This window comes from Macadamia integrifolia, chromosome 9, assembly GCF_013358625.1.
Source record: "Macadamia integrifolia cultivar HAES 741 chromosome 9, SCU_Mint_v3, whole genome shotgun sequence".
NCBI lineage: Eukaryota > Viridiplantae > Streptophyta > Magnoliopsida > Proteales > Proteaceae > Macadamia > Macadamia integrifolia.
Genome location: NC_056565.1, coordinates 190,954 through 213,218, shown reverse-complemented (window position 1 = coordinate 213,218; position 22,265 = coordinate 190,954). Strand labels below are relative to the sequence as shown.

Here is a 22,265-nt window from a genome sequence, read left to right as displayed (position 1 = left end):
CTCGACGTCCCGACAGACTGTGCTACTACCTCAGCCCTCTATCAGGCCATGCTGCCACCTCGGCCTCCGTCAAGTCGTGCTGCCACCTTGGCATTTCATCAGGCCATACTACTACCTCGACCCTCCATCAGGCCGTGCTATTACCTTGGCACTCCATCAGCCCGTTCTGCCACCTTGGCCCTCAATCAGACCATGCTGCCACCTCAGCCCTCAATCAGGTTGTGCTGCCACATCGGCCCTCCATCAGGCTGTACTGTCACCTCGGCCCTCCATCAGGCCGTGCTATCAGTCACCTCGGCTCGACCAACCTATCACCTAAGCTCAACATAGTCAAGTAAGGCACCCAGAAACGTGCACGCATCTACTCCTACATTCAAGGGACGTGATCCCTGATCACGGGGGCAGGACTCTGTCCACTACACGTCACATCTCACAACTTGCACCTCCAGATCAATGGAGAATATTCTTAGAATATTCCCTAGAACTTGGAATATTCCCAGAATCACAGAGCCACTCCCCTCAAGGACTCTACGCCTGAACCGGACTCTCCACAAACTCCCCTTCTTCTCTCTCCATCAGCAGCCTATAAATACCAAAGTAAGCCTTCATCTTGGGGGATCGATCAATCACTCCTTTTACTGGAAAAACTCTCTTGCGCATCTGTTGTGGAAAGATCTGACTTAGGCATCGGAGAGTCCCCAATCGGGTCAGCCCGGGTTTTCCCTGTCATCTCTTCTTTGCAGGTTGGCTAAAGCACCAGGAGTTGCAGGGAAGATCATTTGGTCAATTTTTATCGCATCAGTGCCAAAAACAAAAATCGCATTAATATTGGGATTTGTAATTGGTTGAAAATTCAATTTTACCAACGTTGAGCCCCTTCAGTTTGCACTTTGCACCCATTTAAAAAAAAAAAAAAAAAAACCAACTTTAGTTTAATCTTGAATTACAAGTGTAAAGTTCTTGGTATTTTGTATCACAATTCTCATTCAATATTTTACATTCCAGAAGTTTAATAATTCAAATACTACGCCAACAATGCCACTCCAGTTAAGGAATTGTCCCTCAAAAATTTCTTTCTTATTTTCCTTTTTATCATGTATAATATATACCTCTCCTACCATAATCCATAATCCATAATCCATAATTAGTACACTGAACTCTCTCTCTCTCTCTCTCTCTCTCTCTCTCTCTCTCTCTCCCCCCCCCCTCCCTATACGTAAGCACCCAGTGCATTTATAATTGAAAAAGTATCCGTGGCTGATCTATTGACGTCCATAATACATATATGGTTAGACGAGTAACAATTAAGAAAGTATAATAAAATTGGAAATAAAACAAAATAAGGGGAAAGAATCAAATGAGTTTCCTTTTGGGAACCATCATTGAAGAATATGACGACAGATATATTAGGGAAGTTCAAATTTGCTCTTTACTTGTTAAATTTTATACTTAAATGTAATTATGTCCTATTATGTACTAACGTGCACCTTTTCAATTTATGATCCAAATATTACCTATACCCTCTTGGTACTCTTAGATTTTTCAATATTTTACTTTGCCTATTCCATCTGGGTTGAAACTTGACATGTGAGCATATGCATGAGACCTTGGCGTTAGCTTGCTCCCTAAATTTCAGCTCCAACCTACAAATTGCATGACACAACTAGCCGCACAATCCATTGATTCTATGATCGATATACCATTCAAGAGAATCACTAACTAATTATGCTCTTAACTTATTGGACCTAATTTCTCTTCGCCGTGTCCTTATAGCCTTTGGAAGTGACACTAAGGCAAGTCAAACTTTAAAAAGAATAGGGAAGAGTATTGAATCTCCATTTTGATCTTGGTAAAGTTTGATCTCAGTTTAATAATTGGAAACTCTAGTATTTTGTCTAGTCATCTTGGGTGAACCATTTAAAATTGTTGTGTTTAGCGTGTATGTGCGATTTCTTTTCCGCTAGACTGCTGCATTGTTAATTCTTAACACATTCTCTTAATCGTGGGTGAAGAGAAAATTTTCCCCAACTTTCTTGGGTAGGGGAAAAATGCTTTTGAAATTAATTATCAACAATATAACTAACCTAACTCGATTTTAAGACATCAAGTTTTCATATACATCTAGAGCAACCCAGTGCACGAGGATCCCGCAACTGTGAGATCTGGAAAGGGACAAGTTGTACGCAACCTTACCCCCTGATTCGCAAAAGAGACTGATTCCAGGTTTTAAACTTGTGACCAACATGTCGCAAGTTTTCATATACATCTCTTACAAGGAAAATCAAATTCTCAAACGAAAATATTTTATTCCGATCTCTAGTCTCCACAACCCTTACCCAAGTTTTATTGTTGTTACTTGAGTGTCAAGTTCTACCCATGCTTAGTTGTTGTGAAGTGATAGGCCATAGAAATTGTTTCATGTCACGTGAAAATTTAAATAATAAGGGGACGTAACCTCTGTGACGCTTCTTCTCCAGTCAGTTAATATTTACTTCCATCACCTTTGGACTGCTCTACGTAATTGCATCTTCTATTTTGTTCTTCTATGATCTTCCCATCCTATATAACATCAAGGTGGCTCAGTTCAGACATGAGAGAGAGAGAGAGCGAGAGAAGGTAAGAAAAGATGGAGAGATCGATGTTTGAGAATCGAGTGCACTCGTTTAATACTTACAGACCGCTCTTATTGAGCTTACCCAAGTTGATCGTTTCCGTCCACGGGACTAAAGTGCTTCATCCCATGAGACCAGTGCCGCCGACTGTGTTTCCAAAATTGAAGAGTTGCCATTGTCAACGTCTCCGTTCAGTCTCCGGCGGCGGTGGTGGTGGTGGTGGTGGCATTAGAGCTGCCATGGGTAATGCATCAGACAACTCTATCACCATCACTGCTGTTGTCAACGTTAAGCTTCCATTGGATATTTTTGTGGGAACTTTTCATTTGGAGCTCGTAAGCGCCCAACTTGATCCAAGTAAGTAGTATATTTAGGAACAATATACTTACGTTTTAGAAATATCATCTAAAGTTTTGATATTTTCTAAAATATATTTTTAGATTTCATTTATTTGGCTGGAAGCCAAGTAGCTGGAAAATTCCTGCAACTCAGGTAGCTGCATAATTTCATCTTCACCTTGCCTACAATCCCCCTTATACATTTGGGTGTCCTTCCACGTATTAGTTCAAACTTTTGAGCTGAAAATTTTATATGGTATTAAAGTGAGTTTTCACCGTATCTATTACTCCCCCTTACATTCAAACTTTGGGTTGGAACTACTTCAGTACTCTCCCTTACCTGCAAGCTTTTTTGTGGACTCTGTCTTCATGGGTGGAGTTTTCATGACGTGGTTCTCACATGTTAAGGTTTTTATCTTAAAACTAATTGATTTGAAGTGAGGTGGTAGCCTCCTATGGTTCTTACATTTGATAGTGAATCACCCACGAACACTGATGTGGCTTAAACCCCACCTATTAATTTGAAAACTTTTAAGCCACCCATGAGTACTTTGTCAAAAATTTTCATATATATAGCTGATCACAAGTGGTAAATTTCTTCAATTTTATATTGTTATTTTATTTATTTATTTTCTGAAGAAACGGGATTGGCAAAGGATACCATAAAAGGGTACGCAAGTTGGGTGAGCCAAACAGAAGAAAATGCAAAGTATGAAAGCGAGTTGGTGGTTCCTGCAAAATTTGGCGATGTTGGTGCAGTGCTTGTGGAGAATGAGCACTCCACGGACCTCTTCATCAGGACCATAGTGCTCAATGGATCTCCCACTGGTCCTCTCAACATCACCTGCAACTCTTGGGTCTGTCCTCAGTCCGAGAACCCACTAAAGAGGATATTCTTCACTAACAAGGTCCTCTCTCTCTCTCTCTCTCTCTCTCTCTAAATGTTTTAAGTGTAATCACCCACTCACCATCTAATGGGTCTCGAGCAGACAAGGTTCCTGCACTTTAGGATTTTGTTACCTATTTGACTGTTTGAAGGAATCAAAATTGAATTGTCCCATTATTAGACCTATATGACAAATACCTTCTTAGGCTTAACGCCAGAGCTCAACTGCCTGACTAGAAGCCCATCGTTGTGTACATTGACAACTTACTCTCATGCACACAAACAACTCTTATAAATGGTGATATCAAAGTGAATCCAATTTCAAGTTTTAAGAACAAAAAATTCATAGTCCTTCACATTAATTTCATGTGTGGATGTGGAGCCGCACCAGTCCTACTTGCCATCGCAAACACCAAGTGGTCTGAGGAGGTTGAGAGAGGAGGAGCTTCACTATATTCGTGGCGATGGGCAGGGAGAAAGGAAGGCGTGGGAGAGGATCTATGACTACGACAAGTATAATGACCTTGGAGATCCGGACAAAAGCAATGAACTAGCAAGACCAGTCCTAGGTGGTAAGGAGCACCCTTATCCAAGGCGTTGTAGAACAGGCCGAGGTCCTTCCGACAAAGGTAAGATATGAATCACCATCTCTACCATTTCTTCTTCCCCCGTCTTACTTATTCTTGTCTTATTGGTTTTTCTCTGTAATCAATCTTGAGAGAGGTGTGAGGACAAGCAATTGTATTTAACCATTTTCTCCATTGAAAGTGAAGTTAGATCTTATCTCACTGTGAATGTAGACAATCTTGTCAACTCACATAAATCTTTGTGTGATTGTTTGTTTAACATTTTCATTCTTCTTTGCCTTATTTAGGGTTTGGTTTCTACAAAGGGATGTAAATAAAGGGATTAAGCCTTGGCATTCTTCGTTTCAGCTAGAATTCATATATAGTTCTTTTAAAGTTAGAACTGAAGGAAAAAGTTTCGAAAAGGATGTTGAAGTACATTTCAATTAAACTCCAAAATAAACTGGGTTGTCTAAGAGTTTGTTTGGATGTTGCAGATCCATTGTCCGAGAAAAGAAGCCACAAAGTATATGTGCCAAGGGACGAGGGATTTTCTGATCTCAAGTCACTAACATTTTATGGTGAGGTACTCACTGCTGAGTTAGATGCTTTGCTCACTCAGATCAGAGCTGTTCTCACAGACCCCAATCTTGGATTCTCTTCCTTCCCTGCCATTGATTCCCTCTTCAGTGAAGGAATGGACTTACCCCAAGTCAAAGATCAAAAGCTCTCGGAGAAACATTCCTCAGGACTCGCCAAGTCTATAAAACCTGAAGGAGATCAGATCCTGCGCTTTAAGATCCCTGAAATGATTTATAGTAAGAACTATGAACCAAGTCTCTCTCGCTCTCTCTCTCTCTCTCTCACACACATCATTTACTTTGCAGGAGATCCCTTTTCCTGGTTAAGAGATGAGGAATTCGCTCGTGAAACACTTGCTGGAGTCAACCCTTATAGCATTATTCTAGTCACAGTATGATACATAAAAACTATGAACTTCAAAGATTCAAGCTTGCATCTTAACAAGTAATTACACAAAATTTTGCAGGAATGGCCATTGAAGAGTGAGCTAGATCCTACGATCTACGGCCCACCGGAGTCGGCAATTACAGCTGAAATTGTTGAGCAAGGAATTGGAAATTCAATGACAATTGATGAGGTAGCACAAATTCAATAAATACCCATTCAAGCAAATGAGATCGGATTCAGTATCTACTTAATTTCTAACTTGTATTTGCAGGCCATCAAGGGAAAGAAACTGTTCATGTTAGATTATCATGATTTGCTATTGCCATTTGTGAAGAAAGTAAGAGAAATGGAAGGCACGACACTATATGGGTCTCGCACATTGTTCTTCCTCAACCCTGACGACACATTAAAACCCCTTGCTATTGAGCTCACTAGACCACCCATATATGAGAAGCCACAGTGGAAACAAGTGTTCTTTCCTAGCACTGATAATACTGATAGTTGGTTATGGAGACTAGCCAAATCTCATGTGTTGGCTCATGAATCAGCTCATCATCAGATTGTCAGCCACTGGTAAAACCTTAAATACCCAACAAAGGTTTACCGATCCCTCTAGATTTCAATTCACCATTTGTAGAATCTTGCAAACTTTGATATTGCTCTGTTCTGTTCCTTCTATGTAGGCTAAGGGCTCATTGTTGTACAGAGCCATACATAATTGCAGCTAATCGTCAACTAAGTGCAATGCATCCAATCTACAGACTGTTGCATCCACATTTTCGGTACACAATGAAGATCAATTCCCTTGCTCGGAAGTCCCTCCTCAATGCGAATGGGACACTAGAGAGGATGTTCTCACTGCGCAAGTATTCAGTCGAGCTAAGTTCTGTTGCGTATGCCAAATTTTGGCGATTTGACATGGAGAGTCTACCAAAAGACCTCATTAGGAGGTAATGGATATATGGTTTAAAATTTTGAAATCCAGCTAAATATACCTATAAGATCATTGATATGGATTACAAACACCCAATGAAGAGCTTTAACTCAAAAATAATCTTTGATTAAAAACAGAAAAATATGAAAAATACTGAAACAGTTTCAAGTAATCCTCGACTCATTCATTAACTTCCTAAGACAAGACAAATAATCTAATTAATGTTATATTGAAATTGCTAACAGGGGAATGGCTGTTGAGGATCCAACAACTGAGCATGGTTTAAAGCTGATCATCAAGGATTACCCCTTTGCAAATGATGGTCTCCTCTTATGGACAGCCATAAAGCAATGGGTTAGCGACTATGTAAATCATTATTACCCGGACCCTGGCCTCGTTGAATCAGATCAAGAGCTGCAGGCGTGGTGGACTGAAGTCAGGACCCAAGGCCATGGAGACAAGAAGGATGAACAATGGTGGCCTGATCTCAAAACACAAGAAAATCTTATTGAGATCTTGACAACCATCATCTGGATTGCCTCCTGCTACCATTCGGCTACAAACTTTGGTATGTATGCATATGATGGTTACTTTCCAAACCGACCCACAATTGCTAGGACTAACATGCCTACTGAGGACCCTTCAGAACAAGATCTCAAGAAATTCATGGAGAACCCTTCATTAGCATATCTGCAGTCTCTTCCTACACAAATTCAGGCTACAACTGGGATGGTTGTCGTAGATGTGTTATCATCACACTCAATTGATGAAGAATATATCGGAGAAAAGATGGAGGCATCATGGGCTGAGAATCCAGTTACCAAGGCTGCATTTGAGAAGTTTCATGAGAGAATCAAGGATATTGAAGGTATTATAAAAGACAGAAATATGGACTTGAAGCTGAAGAATAGAACTGGAGCTGGCATCATGCCATATCAGCTCCTGAAACCATTCTCTAACCCTGGATTGACAGGGATGGGAGTTGCTAACAGTATAACTATTTAGAAGTGAAACATGAGGGCTTTCAACTAATAATTTCTGTTTTGTGGACAAATCTTTATTGCTTGATCTGAATAATTAATTTCAATGGCTGCAAACATTAGCGAATGGGATGCAATCCAAATATTTTCTATTGCGCATCATTCTTCCTTAAAATTATGAGTCACTATAATGATCAGGCTACAGCAATGGTAAATGATCAATCTCTATTATTGGGAAAAAAAAAAAGAATGGTCTTCAACATATGCAGAATGGACTCTTGATCCAAACAGGAAGGAACTATTGGAAAAAAATCTCTCTGCTAGGCAAATAACTCGTTAGAAACAAATTATTCCATTAATTAATCCTCAAAAAAGTTATTTATTACTCATGGATACCAAGAAAAACAAAATTGAGCTTTCTAAAATACTCCATCACTTCATCTTTTCTCTCTCTCTCTCTCTCTCTCTCTCTCTCTCTCTCTCTCTCTCTCCCTCTCTTTCTTTTTTTTTTTTCGTCTTTTACATATTTTATTCAATTTTTTCATTTTAATCATATATGTGGGACTCTGCTCCTCCTCATTTCTTTTTTTTTGGGCAAAAGGCCACATCATCTCTAACTGCTGCAACTCTGCAACTCCACCCCGACCTACAACATACCTTCCAGGCCCATCCCCAGCAACCTCGCCCTAACATGTTCGATCTCATTAGTCCTAGCCCCATCCCCTGCTTCCCTGCCCTCCACTGTGCTATCATCAATTCCACCCCATCCCCTGCTGAGATATCCATTGTAGTTAATGATATCCAGCTTATCTAGACCTATTTGTTTCTATTTTCTTTAGGCATGTTCATAGATTTGAGAATGTGTGTGACTTCTTATGATTGTATATCTCTTTTTGCCAAATGAGGTTTAATAAATATCAAGCCAAATCTAAGATTAGGGGGCTTGCAAAAAACAGAAGGCATTATAACGTGTACCACTCAAATTGGGTTTTCTTAATTTTAGATGGTGAGAGCCGAGATATTAAATATCTTTACGATAAAAATATGATAAAAGACAAAAAAATGTTTGGGTTGTCCATAGTTAGGTACAAGGAGTGACCGATGATGGATTACTATAAGCTACCGATAAGGTTCTACAACTTTTATCATTCTTACTATGAAGGTCTAGAATGGACAAAACGACCCACACTGATTATTAATGGCATCACATGAAATGGTTTCTTTCTTTTGAATTTGATACGTAAACGACTCTTCATGTTGGTGTGCTATGTGTTGCTATTGAAATTTTGCTGTTTCTCATTTGTAGGAATTTCTCTGTTTCTGGTTTACAGCCAAAGAAATAGAATCTCCAAGGATTTTTCAAAAAATATTTACGAATAAGGGAGAAGTGAATTATTCAATTTCTTTGACTACAAACAAGTTCAAAAAAAAATATATAACTACAAGGAGGAGAGCTTTGATCAGTGGCCCAATTCAGACTTGACTTGAGAGAGAGAGAGAGAGAGTCCTCCCGTCCGTGTTCTGTGTTTTTTACTCAGCAAAAAGGCAAGAAAAGATGTTTGAGACTCAAGTAGTATTGCGCCTATCTAACACGTACGGACCACCATTCTTATTGAGCTTACCCAAGTCTATCGCCTCCGCCCAAGGGACTAAATTGCTTCCCATCATACCTCCGCCAAGGACTACTGTGTTCCCAAAACTTAAGAGTTGGCATTTTCATCATCATCATTGTCTCCGCTCAGTTTCCGGTGGTGGTGGAATTAGAGCTACCATGGCTAATGCACCAGCAGAGAACCCAATCACCATTACTGCTGTTCTCACCGTTAAGATTTCATTAAGCCCGATTAATGTTGAGGATATTCTTGGGAGAACTTTTCATTTGGAACTCGCAAGTGCCCAACTTGATCCAAGTAAGTTTTATATAAATAGGAGCAATTCTCATTTATGCAGACATCTATAGTTTTATGATTTTTTTTTTTTATAGAATTTTTTATCTTACTAAATAGCCTTAGACACACACAAAGGTCTTAAAGTCATGGAGTGATAATTGACTAATCTGTCATACACATGATAGATGGATCCTTCCTTAATTACCAGGCGTCTGCAACCCAGGAATAAAATTAAATGATAAGGAAACAAAAAAAAGCCACAACTTGCACACATCTATAGTTTTATGTTATATCCCACCTTAGAAAGAAAGTTACTTTGGATTTTTTTTCCCATTAATGCTTTTCACTATTTGCCACATGATGTCAAATTGGTGGAAACAAAATCATTTCAATTTCTTGATGAAATATCTAATTGTTGAATATTTCATGAAATCAATCTGAAATTAAAGTAGAAATTATTCCAGAACTGGCATAAGAGTGTTTTAACATAAGGCTAAACACCACAAATCTCTAATAATTTATTCTGATAACATATTCCATATTTCGACTTTTATTTTTTTATTTTTTATTGAAGAGACAGGATTGGAGAAGGATACTATAAAAGGGCATGCACGTTGGGTGAACCAAAACGAGGGGAATGCAAAGTATGAGAGCAAGTTGGAGGTTCCTGCAACTTTTGGGGATGTCGGTGCAGTACTTGTGGTGAATGAGCACCCCACGGAGCTCTTCATTAGGACCATTGTCCTCAATGGATCTCCCACTGGTCCTCTCACCATCACTTGCAACTCTTGGGTCTGTCCCAAGTCGGATAACCCACAAAAGAGGATCTTCTTCACCAACAAGGTCTCTCTCTGTCTCTCTCTATCTTTTCCCTAACGTAAACTATCAAGTAAGGGTGTCAATTTGGGACTGGAATTGGTTGAAACCATTTTGGAATTGACCTGTCTCATTTAGTCTGAAAATTGATTTTGGGACCATTTGTTAAATGGCTGAGATGATTCATGGATGGGTTTGTCAACAATTCTAGAATTGAAAAACCCCAGGACCCGTTTAAGATGCATATTTACTCCTAGTTAATAAGAGAAAATAAGAATAGAAGAGACATCATAAATCAAATTTCAAGGTTTGAAGAACAGAGTTTTCATAGTCCATTATTCTAATTTTATGCATGGGTGTGGAGTTGCACCAGTCCTACTTGCCATCACAAACACCAAATGGCTTGAGGAAGCTAAGAGAGAAGGAGCTTGAGAACCTTCGGGGCGATGGAAAAGGAGAACGAAAGGTGTTCGAGAGGATCTACGACTACGATATGTACAATGACCTTGGAAACCCAGACAACAGCAAAGAACTAGCAAGACCAGTGCTAGGTGGTGAGAAGCACCCTTATCCAAGGCGTTGTAGAACAGGCCGAGATCCTTGCAACAAAGGTAAGATATAAAGCACCCCACCCCCCACCACCCCTCTTCCCCCCAACGCCACTCAGAAAAAAAAAACAGAAGACTTCTTCATTTCTGCTTCCCCTATCATGGCATGGACACATTAATTCTTGGATGTTGCAGATCCCTTGTCCGAGAAAAGAAGCCTAAGCGTATATGTGCCAAGGGACGAGGAATTTTCTGATGCCAAGACGCTAACATCCTTTGGTGAGACACTAAATGCTGGATTGGATGCTTTGCTCCCTCAGATCAGAGCTACTCTCACAGACCCCGATCTCGGATTCCCTTCCTTTCCCGCCATTGATTCCCTTTTCACTCAAGGGATGGAGTTACCCCAAGTTGAGGAAGATCAAGGGCTCTTGGAGAAACTGTCTTTGGGACTTGCCAAGGCTATAAAACATGGAGAACGGATCCTGCGCTTTCAGATCCCTGAACTGATTGCTAGTAAGAACTACTTAAGAACCTCTCTCTCTCTCTCTCTCTCTCTCTCTCTCTCAAAAACATCATTCATTAACTTTGCAGGAGACCACTTTTCCTGGTTAAGAGATGAGGAATTCGCTCGTCAAACACTTGCTGGTGTCAACCCCTATAGCATTCAGCTGGTCACAGTATGATACATCATGATACTCCCCACTATGAACATAACCTGCATATATAGCATATGAAAGCCTAAAAATACACAAAATTTTGCAGGAATGGCCATTGAAGAGTGGCCTCGATCCAAAGATCTACGGCCCACCGGAATCAGCAATTACGACTGAAATTGTTGAGCAAGTAATTGGACATTCTATGACTATCGATGAGGTAGCACAAATTCCATTCATAACTGTTCAAACTAAAACAGAGGCTCCAGAATAAAAGATAGGGTTTAATTAAAATCTACTAAATGGGTTCTAATTTGTGTTTGCAGGCCATAAAGGGAAAGAAACTATTCATGTTGGATTATCATGATGTGCTATTACCTTATGTGAAGAAAGTAAGAGAAATAGAAGGCACGACACTATACGGGTCTCGAACACTATTCTTTCTCAATCCTGATGGCACCCTAAAATCCCTTGCTATTGAGCTCACTAGACCACCTATAGATGGCAAGCCACAGTGGAAACAAGTGTTCTTGCCTAGCACTGATAACACTGATAGTTGGTTATGGAAACTAGCCAAATCTCATGTGTGCGCTCATGAATCAAGCTATCATGAGCTTGTCAACCACTGGTAAAACCTTCAATCCCAACAAAAGTTTATCCCTCTAGACTTTATTTTGGCAATATTGGTGGTATCTAGAAAAATTTGATATTGTAATCTGTGACTTTTATGTAGGCTGAGGACTCATTGTTGTACAGAGCCATACATAATTGCAGCAAATCGTCAACTAAGTGCAATGCATCCCATCTATAGACTGTTGCTTCCTCATTTTCGGTACACAATGAAGATCAATTCCATTGCTCGGATGGTACTCATCAATGCAAATGGGATAATTGAGAGTTCCTTCTCACCGCACAAGTATTCAATGGAGCTTAGTTCTGTTGCCTATGACAAATTCTGGCGATTTGACATGGAGGGTCTACCAGCTGACCTCATTAACAGGTAATTATGTTTATATTGTTTAAAGTTTGAAATCAATGTAAATGTAACAATTGGACACTCTGGTTGCATTTTAAGCATAACGTCATAGTGTATCACAACTGAATCAAGAATTGTTTGGATCATTGATATAGATTAAGAGCCTTAACTCAAAAAATTTAATCTTTGGTTAGATATTGCATAGCTTCAAAAAAGGGGAATGGAATCCTATAGACAGAAGGATCTAATTAGTGTTAAATTTCAATTTCTAACAGGGGAATGGCAGTCAAGGATCCAACAGCTGAGCATGGTGTCAAGCTGACCATCAAGGATTATCCCTTTGCAGATGATGGTCTTCTTATATGGACAGCCATAAAGAATTGGGTTATCGACTATGTCAACCACTATTACCCGGATTCTAGCCTAGTTGAATCTGATCAAGAGTTACAGGCATGGTGGACAGAGGTTAGAACCCAAGGCCATGGAGACAAGAAGGATGAACCATGGTGGCCTGTCCTCAAAACAGTGGAAAATCTTATTGAAATCTTGACAACCATTATCTGGGTTGCCTCCTGCCACCATTCTGCTGTAAATTTTGGTCAATATGCATATGGTGGTTACTTTCCCAATCGACCAACAATTGCAAGGACCAACATGCCCACTGAAGAACCTTCAGAACAAGTCCTCAAGAAATTCATAGAAAACCCTGCATTAGCACTCCTGCATTCCTTCCCTTCACAAATTCAGGCTACAACTATGATGACTCTCTATGATGTGTTGTCAACACACTCAATTGACGAAGAGTATCTTGGAGGAAAGATGGAAGTATCATGTGCTGAGAATCCAATTACCAAAGCTGCATTTAAAAAGTTCAATGAAAGAATGAAAGAGATTGAAGCAATTATTGATGTCAGGAACACGGACTTGAAGCTGAAGAATAGAACTGGAGCTGGCATTGTACCATATCAACTCCTGAAACCATTCTCTAAATCTGGATTGACAGGGATGGGAATTCCTAATAGTATCTCTATTTAGAATGAAACATGAGCATTTTCATCTAAATATTTGTGTGTTATGAACATATCAATTATTTTTCCTGTAGATAATATCAATTTATTAAGTAGAGAAAAGAAAAGAATCTACAAGAATAAGAAACCCCAAAACCAAAGCTATCTGGAAGACTTCTAGGGACCAAACACTCAAAGAGCCAACTTATTGAAATGAGACACAAGCACCAAACAGCCTGAGGAACAGACCCCATGGAACCGGCAACCAATAACACTAATCCATTGTCAACATATACATCCTCCATTGTTCCGTCAATCTATCGAGGAGAGATCTTCTAATTGACAAGCATCCATCCAAAACCTCAGATTTGATATCTTGTGCAATGACTGGCCTTGGTCTTGTTATATATATATATATATATATATATAAAAGGTGCATCTGTTTGTAATCTTCTTGGTTACAAACATAATCTGTAACCATACATTTCTTACCCTTACGAAATGAAGCTTCAATTATTTAGAAAGGTTAAGGAGGTAAATTTGGCACCTAAATCCTCTCCAATTTAGTAATACTATGATGGATAACGAAATGGTGAAAATTGAGGAGAGAGAGATACCCAAAAGTAATTATATTAGATATCTGGGATTAATCATGAATAAAGAAGGTGATATAGAAGATGGTTTTTCATCGAAAATTAAAGTCGTCTGGAGCGTTGGGTGACCAACATATTTCTTTAACGCTTGAAAGAAAATTCTATAGGATAGTCGTATGTCTGAGCCTCTAACTATGATGTGAGGCAAAATATTGGACAGTTAAAAAGAGTCATATAGATAAGCTATGTTTAGCATAGATGAGGATGTTAAGATGATGTGCAACAAAACTAGGAGAAAGCCATTAATGTGGCATGACCACGTTCAATGGAGGCTTGGGGAAGTACCAGTAAGGAGAGTGGTCTAATCCAAATTGATGGATCTAAAGAGCTAGGGGTAAGCCTAAAAGGACCATAAGAGAAACAGTAATGAAAGACATGCATAATTTAGGTCTTGTCCCAAGTATGAGATCGATTAGATATGATTGGAGGGAAAATATCCACATAACCGACCCCATTTAGGTGAAAATTTATTGATTTATTGTCGTCATGTTCTTTTTTTTTTTTTTTTTCCTATTACTACTCTTTTGTCTTTGCACGGAACCATGTAGCTAGGCTGAGTCGTTGTTGTCGTTGAGAATCTCCCTTCCCAATTTCACTTGTTTCTCCTAAGTTATCAGTGATTTTCCCCCCTCTTTGTTATCTGAACTTTCCCTCTCTCTCTCTCTCTCTCTCTCTTTCTCTCTCTCACTTCGCTACCAACCTGCAACTTCTCCCCCATGACCTCCCGGCTACAAATCCACCTCCACCGGATACCTCCCTCCCTCCATCCATGCGATGCTCTTCCCCCCCTCCCCCATTCCCCCCCACATAGAACCATTCTTCCCCACCCTACCCATTCGACAGGGTGACCTCCCCGTAACTCCCCTTTCCATGGGCGGAATTGATAATGGGTTTTGTTGTGGGTTTTTCTTTGGAATGAATGTGTGTTAATGCTATTATAGGCTGCATTATAATTGTTATATTTATTGGGAATGGATGAACCATACTTGAAAATTAGCAAACGAAAACTGTTGAATCTTGAAGATTTGCGGGTTTACCAGGTTTATGTGGCCCTAGGGTTTAAGAACTATAAACTGAAAAGATCGTTCTCTTCCTCGTTTATCAATTGATTGAAGAAAGTTCCCTTACTGGGTATTGCCATCTATTCAATTTGCCTCCAAATAACGACACTCTAATGGTTCCCACTGAACCCCCATATCATGCTCTGCTTTATTGCAGTTGCAGTGAATAACGTTCAAACTTGTGTTTGCAGAAAAACATTGATGTCTACTTCATTTTCCACTCAATCCGTTTCATTTGAATAAAAACAATTTATAAAAATGGGACTATAAAACATAAAATTTTACTTACAGAGACCAGCCATGACCTTGTTCTCACTGCATCTCTTGCGAGTTCTTCAAATTTGCTTCTGCTATCCCTCATAAAGTCGCAGAGACGCTTCAGGTGACTCCCGCATTTTCAGAGAATTGCGAGAAAGTTCCTCGAAGATGACAAGTTATTTAGTTGCCAACTACACATCTTCGTACCCTCTGTTGTATGAAGAAGTCGTCTCCGCTTTCATATTCCTTGGAAATAATAATAATAATAATAAATACAAGTGATCAATTGTCTTCAAACCAAAAGATACATGTATGATGTATCTATTGGAGGGGAAAGAGACGGTAAAATATAGCCATTTGAAAACGTCTTGAAAGATGCATTTGAGAAAATGTCGTTGCTCATGACTATATCAAGTCATCAGTAATGTTTGTGTTAGAAATAGGTACCCGATGTTGAGAATTACATGACCGATATTGTTGAGATGCACTCCTTGGTTGTAGCAAGATGAACTGATGAAGATGATCGGCACAGATTGTTGAAGACAACGAACCAAACAGGTTGAGTCGTATTATAAATAGATTGTGATACCCTACTTTCTAAACCCGGTATAATTAACCGCATTGACTTGGTTTGATCATATAGGGGTTGAACCGGGAGAGAACCGACACAGGTACCATATGGAATATGGTAGCAAGGGTGACCTTGAACTCGGGTTGGCCTGACACGACCGAGTAGGTACCAAGGGTAATATGGGCACCCAAGCCTTGCACTTGCACGTACCACGAGGCCATGTACAAAAAGTAAATGTACATACTTGTATTTGTGGGTGCCAACGTAATCTAATATTATGTAGGAGTTTATTCCTATTAAAGCCCACCTGAGATTTAAGCCCACCTGAGATATACCCATCTGAAATATACCCACTTGAGATATATCCACCTGAGATATACCCACCTGAGTTAGCCCTCCTGAGATTTAGTCTACCTGAGATTTAGAATATATTTTGGGGGCCCAGGTATAAAAGGGGAGACATTAATTGTCTTTTCCCTCATTAATGTTTGCACGTACCACGAGGCCATGTACAAAAAGTAAATGTACATACTTGTATTTGTGGGTGCCAACGTAATCTAATATTATGTAGGAGTTTATTCCTATTAAAGCCCACCTGAGATTTAAGCCCACCTGAGATATACCCATCTGAAATATACCCACTTGAGATATATCCACCTGAGATATACCCACCTGAGTTAGCCCTCCTGAGATTTAGTCTACCTGAGATTTAGAATATATTTTGGGGGCCCAGGTATAAAAGGGGAGACATTAATTGTCTTTTCCCTCATTAATGTTAGTTGGTCGGTGGGAGAGTAAAGAAGAGAGAGAAAGAAGAAGAAGGGGAAGTTAACCGTAGAGCTTCATCGGAGCTGGGTCTTGGTGTTTCGAGCCTGAATTTATGATTAGCTCACCGAGGTCTTCGATTTAAGATAGGTATGGCACATATTCCAAAGATTCTTAGAAAAACTTCATCCTTAAACCCTCTTTTTGATTTTTGGGAAAGAACTTACTTGGATCTTGCTAATCCTACTTGAATAATTAAATCTAAGGTCTCATGGAAGGTGTGTATAATGATTTGATGGATTTGGAAGGAGTGTGGGCGAAGATTTAGAGTATTTGGAGGTTCTTGAGCAAAAGAAGTGAAATTTGGGGTTTCATTAGTGTTCTTAAAGAAGAGGTAAAAGTCTTCCTTTTCTTTTGATTCGATCTTAGATTAAGGTTGAGAGTACATGATTGGACCTTAGCTAAGTGATTTGAGTCACCGGATCATCCCCAAACAAATTCCTTAAGTCAGAGGAAAGTCGAGAATGATGTTAGAAAGATTTCGTTTAAAGATTGGGGGGTATTTTTACCCCACTTGTCTTCTGGTTTTAGCCCACCTGAGTTCCCAGAACTCAGTTTTTAGACTCTAGAGTAACCGACGAACTGAAATCGTAGCCCGTCAGTCTTCTGATTTTATCCCACCTGAGTTTCCAGAACTCAGACTTTAGGCTCTAGAGTAACCAGCGGGTAGAAACATTCAGGCTACTTAGCCCACCGGTCTTTGGCTCTGGCCCACCTGTCTTTCCAGAATTGTCAGAATTGGTCCAAATTTAATGGGTAACCCCCATCTATGATTCTAAACTCGATTTTAGTATTCAAACATGATGATTTTGACCCCAAAATAGTGAAATGATAAACCATTATGTTTATGATACGTTACACTCAATATATGCATACTCACATATCGGATCTTTTTCGTACTGGGTACAAGCACCATGTACATATACAAGTAAGAGGGGAGTGGACTCTGATTTAAATTCAAAGTGTTATGCATCATTTAACATGTGTTATCCTAGCCATGTCATCATATTACTTGTGTGTAGACTAGACATCACATATGCCATATCACGCATTATATGTGTATTTACATAATATGTTATGCTTTGCTTTATGATGAATATCCTTTATGTCTTGATGTATGTGATGAAAGAATTTCATTTGGACATGACATATATACTAAATTAGATGCCGTAGTCAGCTTGGAAACGAGTGCATGGTGGCACGTGGTATGGGACGGGGTGCCATCGTATAGTATGCTTATGTAGAGGCATGTGGCTAGGTTGTGATTTACCCTTGTGCTACGACCCTTCCCAAGAGGGGTTTACGTATTGGGGGATCATTGGAGGGAAGCATCGGGTTACGGTTGTCGAACTCCTACAGCAGTTAGAAGTACGCACGGCTGATCGCTAGGACCCCCTGGTGATATATTCAGAGGGCTGATCGTACTGCTTTTATTTCGGGTGGAGTCACCCATTTACTTTCTATCATTTAAATATGCTGGGAGTCGGCTTGCATTTTAAATTTCGGTACCAACGATGGGCCTTCTCCGATAACCTTATGGGCTTATCGCGGGATGGAGTTTACAGCTCGTACCTGGGGCATATGCGCACTGTGATTGTGAGTAGCACAAAACCTATGACCTAGTAATATTGTTAGGCTAATAGGGTAAAAATGAATTACATATAGGCACATTTGTTTGGTGATTGTTTGTGTGGTTTGCCTTGTGTGGTTTTCCTTTCCACTTACTGGGCTAGTGAGCTCATCCCACGTGCACAACTCTTTTTAGGTGATTTTATAGGTTATCCGCCTGACGATTAGGAGCGGGGCCCCACTGTGGAGTTTCCATCTGAGGATTGGTGGGTCCCCGATGAGTTCGAGCACCGTGTTAATTGCACGTGCGAGGATTGTGCTGCATGGCAGCTATGACTCTTGAGTGATTCTTTTTTATTCTTTTGATGTACTTTCCTTTTTGTTACTTGATGCTTAAATTATTGTATTTTCGTATATATATCATGCCTTCGGGCCCAAATGTATGTAACATTTATAATTCAATTTGAGTATCAAGTATTTGAAAACCAATTACATGTATTATTATAAACAGGTCTTCCACTGAAAATGTAGGTCTATTATTTAGTTAGTATATGTATACTGTATTGCAGGTACTACATTATTGATCTTGGCAGGTTTGTGAGTTAACTAGTGTTAACTCGGTCACCGACTCGATTTTGTGCGGGCGGGGTGTGACAACGGTGGTATTAGAGCGAGATGCTCTGCTTGCCTACAGTATACTATTTAGACCCAATAGAAATTATAATAGGTCTGGGGTGGGTGAAGATAAAAACCTTATGAAAAGTTAAAAAGCCTTAAATTTAAATGTAAAGATTGTAACCATTGCATTCATGGCAAGCATGCATTGTTAATATGAATTTTGGTTAACTAGTTTTGGAATTGTCATAATGGAATCCCCATGGTAGTGAAAATTTTAACAAAATTTGGGCAGCATAACGGCGTAAAATGAGGAAACAAAAAATTTTCAAACATAAGAAACTTAATAGACAACAAGAATAATAAGATAATAACATATGGAGGCCATGTCAGCAACTAGCAAACCACGCAGTTTAATATAAACAAACCATTCAGAAATTTATAATTTCTATCATGATCACAATTCAAACTTTAAGTACACCAATGGAATAAATTACAAGATGAAGGACAGATGCTATCATTTCTTAAAGATATACTAGTTTCATCATGTAAGTTAGGCAAGAAAGTCTACTGTGAAATTCGAAATAGTCAAGACTATCAAATAAAGCTGAAAAGAGACAAGTATAATGATAAGTAGAAGGTCTGGAGAAGATAATAGGCCATCAGTCGGAGTCAGAGTCAGAGTCGAAGTCAGAGTCATTGCTAGAGACATTGAAGGGTTCTCCTAAGTGGACCCGAGAGTTGATGTTGAGGCGCGTGTCATAGTGAGTGAATCGATCTTGGAGATGCACCACTCTCCTTTATACACGGTGAACATCCACTGAGATCACTCTAGAAGAGTGGTACATATCCCAGGTGAGTCACCAAAACCTGGACTCCATCTCTCCAAACTGTCTCCACATCTGAAGCTCTCTATTGTTGTTCTCCTCCACCCTCTTAGAAGCTTCCACTCCCTGGCTGCACTCTCTCCAAGCTGACCTCTGAGCTCTGCCTGACCCTCTCTCAACGACCTCAACTCCGATAAGATATCTTGAAGGATAGGTGCCTCTCCAATAGGTGGTGGAACACTGGGAATGTCCGGACCATTGGCTCTGGCTGATCTAGAACTTCCAACTCCATGAAAAGTGGGATCTGCTGCCCTAGTGTCCAAGGGCACCTCCTCTATAACCTCCTCTTCTTTGATCTCCTCTTGGTACGGGAAGTGACTCCTGTCATCTCTGGTATGTTCATCCTCCTCCATGGGCTCGCCCTCCTTCTGCTCTACATCCTCCTCTTGCTCCCCAGCCACCCATGGCTCTATTGTTAAGGCATGCAAGTTCATTTGCCTCAAATTCTTGATAGCGAACTTGTCCCTTGGGATCGATCCCTCCTCCTTAGTAAGGTCGACTGCGAAGTGCTCAAAGACTAGAGTAAGGGCTCTGCCATATGGTAGGCCAGCATCCTTGGGATGTAAGGCATGGTGATGCATGGACCTCAGCATGAAATAGGGGAGGCATAATCTAGGCACATTGCCCTCAAGGGCAAATAACAGGAAAGCAACTAGGTAAGTGGGCATGAAACCTATCTGGTTTCAGTGACCGCTCCTAGGAACTAGGTTGAATTGTACCAACCTGGCAAACACCCTATCCTCAGGGAAAAAGTCCAACTCCGATGCTGGCCTCACTGGTGAACCACTAATCACCTCGTAGATGTGCTCTTGCATGTCTCGGCTCATCAGTAGGCCTATGCCTCGGGTCCTAGGAGGACTGTAGTAGTGTATGCCCTCTGTGGAGATACCCAGAATCTTCGTCAGTCTATCCGTGGTAAGGATGATCGCTACACCCTTCACCATACTGGCTATGGCAAACTCCCCCTCCTCCTCTGTGGCCTCCAGGTTGCAGTAGAATCTCCTCACCAAATCCTTGTAGCACGGTCGATCAAGGTTGAGGATGGACTCCCAACCCAGGGTAGAAAACCTCTCCAAGAGGTGAATGCAAGAAAAGTGCCCTACATTCACTTGTTTCTCCAACATTATTGGTAGTGAACGGAAGGTACTCTGATGATGCAACTCTTGTACTGTAGAAGACCATCTTGTCATAATCAGATGAGTCCTGCCATTCCCTAGATGGTGAATATAGATCCATCTATATTCATTGCTTAGATTATGTTAAATTCATTTTCTTAAAAGTTTAGACCTTTTAAGATCTACCATAATGTAAACGAAAATGAAACTTAGATTATATCCAAAGAATGTGTGTCCAAAAGGAATTGAGACTAAAGCAAGATGAAAAATAAATGATTCTCTACACATTAGAATATAGAAAATTACACCTAGAAAGATAGTGATTCCTCTACAAAGATTTTAAATCTGACAATGGGAAGTGATACTTCTAGAAAAATCTGTTAAATAAGGATTGATTTGAAAAGAAGGGTAATAATGTAAATCTTTGCATATTTTTCAAACTAATATTAAGTAATCTCATGTGATGATTGTAAGATTCACTAGGTTGTTATTTTTAATCTTCCGTGTAAGGATACCTCACGATATTGAATCCAAAATGGATGTGGGAGTAGAGTCTAGTTGAATTTAAAAGAATGTAGAGTAAAGTCTACTGGAAACCTGATAGATACTAGAGTTTGAGCAATCGATACTCGTAGACTCATTATTGATAATGGAGTCCAAGTAGACCTTATGAATACTCCATATGTTCTAAACTTATCTAGACTTCACTCTGAAATGTACAACTTTAATTTGACGAATAAAGTTGTTAATGTTTATAAAGATAATAATCTAGTTTATACTAGATATTTATATAGTGGTCTTTATAAAATTATTTTGGATTATATTTCTCTTTTAGAAACTTTCTTCTTACTTTGTACATAAGTGTCGGATTAAAACATGAATCCAACATTGTTGATTCCTCACCCTTATGGCATAAATGCTTAGTTCATATATCAAGACCTAGAAAAGCGAGATTATTGAAGGAAAGAATAATGTCAAATCTTGATTTCACTGATTTCATTATTTGCTTAGATTACATTAAAGATAAGCAATCTAAGTAAAGTATAGTAACTGTTATAAGGATTATTGTATTTTTCTGATTCTTTAAGATGAAGGGTATAACTCCCTAATACATAATTCCCGGTACACTTGGCATTGTAGAAGACGCAATCATACCCTTATGAAATTGGTACATAGCATGAGAGGCAAATGCTTCATTGTTTGAATTTCATAAAATGAAATTTGACCTTAAAATCATAAATTATTACTTTAGGGGTAATTGTTAGTGGCCAAATTATTGTATCTTTGAAAGCACTCATAGTACCAGAATTGTATAAATATGAACTGTTAGATTTTTTAGAGAATGATAAAATTAGTGGGAGTGAGAAACCATGTAACGTGGTGTTTAAAAAATACCGGATTTCACTATCATGATAGTATTCTTCCACAGGTGACTGAAAAATAATCCTGTGAACAAACTATAAAAGATGTAACACTCTATGATGTAGTTATCATAGAGAATACTATGAATATTCTTTAACCAAGATTTATGTTG

General features: G+C 39.4%; 2 protein-coding genes across 4 annotated transcripts; both read left to right on the top strand.

The window, feature by feature from the left end:
* Positions 1-2,598: 2,598 nt before the first annotated feature.
* On the top strand, positions 2,599-7,444 carry LOC122089004 (linoleate 13S-lipoxygenase 2-1, chloroplastic-like). Its single transcript, XM_042658411.1, has 9 exons — positions 2,599-2,969; positions 3,590-3,858; positions 4,228-4,465; positions 4,900-5,220; positions 5,290-5,375; positions 5,451-5,561; positions 5,643-5,944; positions 6,055-6,321; positions 6,551-7,444. The coding sequence occupies exons 1-9, from the start codon at positions 2,627-2,629 to the stop codon at positions 7,308-7,310; spliced, it is 2,697 nt and encodes an 898-aa protein (XP_042514345.1). The 5' UTR covers positions 2,599-2,626; the 3' UTR covers positions 7,311-7,444.
* A 1,282-nt stretch (positions 7,445-8,726) lies between these two features.
* Positions 8,727-13,232, top strand: LOC122089002 (linoleate 13S-lipoxygenase 2-1, chloroplastic-like). 3 transcript variants are annotated; one of them, XM_042658409.1, is made up of 9 exons: positions 8,727-9,195; positions 9,755-10,017; positions 10,355-10,601; positions 10,734-11,054; positions 11,133-11,218; positions 11,304-11,414; positions 11,521-11,822; positions 11,928-12,194; positions 12,446-13,232. In XM_042658409.1, exons 1-9 carry the CDS (start codon positions 8,841-8,843, stop codon positions 13,203-13,205), a joined length of 2,712 nt encoding a protein of 903 aa, XP_042514343.1. In that variant the 5' UTR covers positions 8,727-8,840; the 3' UTR covers positions 13,206-13,232. The 3 variants fall into 3 exon arrangements, with proteins under 3 accessions (XP_042514343.1, XP_042514342.1, XP_042514344.1); XM_042658408.1 differs by having other exon boundaries at positions 8,731-9,195; positions 9,749-10,017; XM_042658410.1 differs by having other exon boundaries at positions 8,735-9,195; positions 9,749-10,017; positions 10,364-10,601.
* Positions 13,233-22,265: the final 9,033 nt, after the last annotated feature.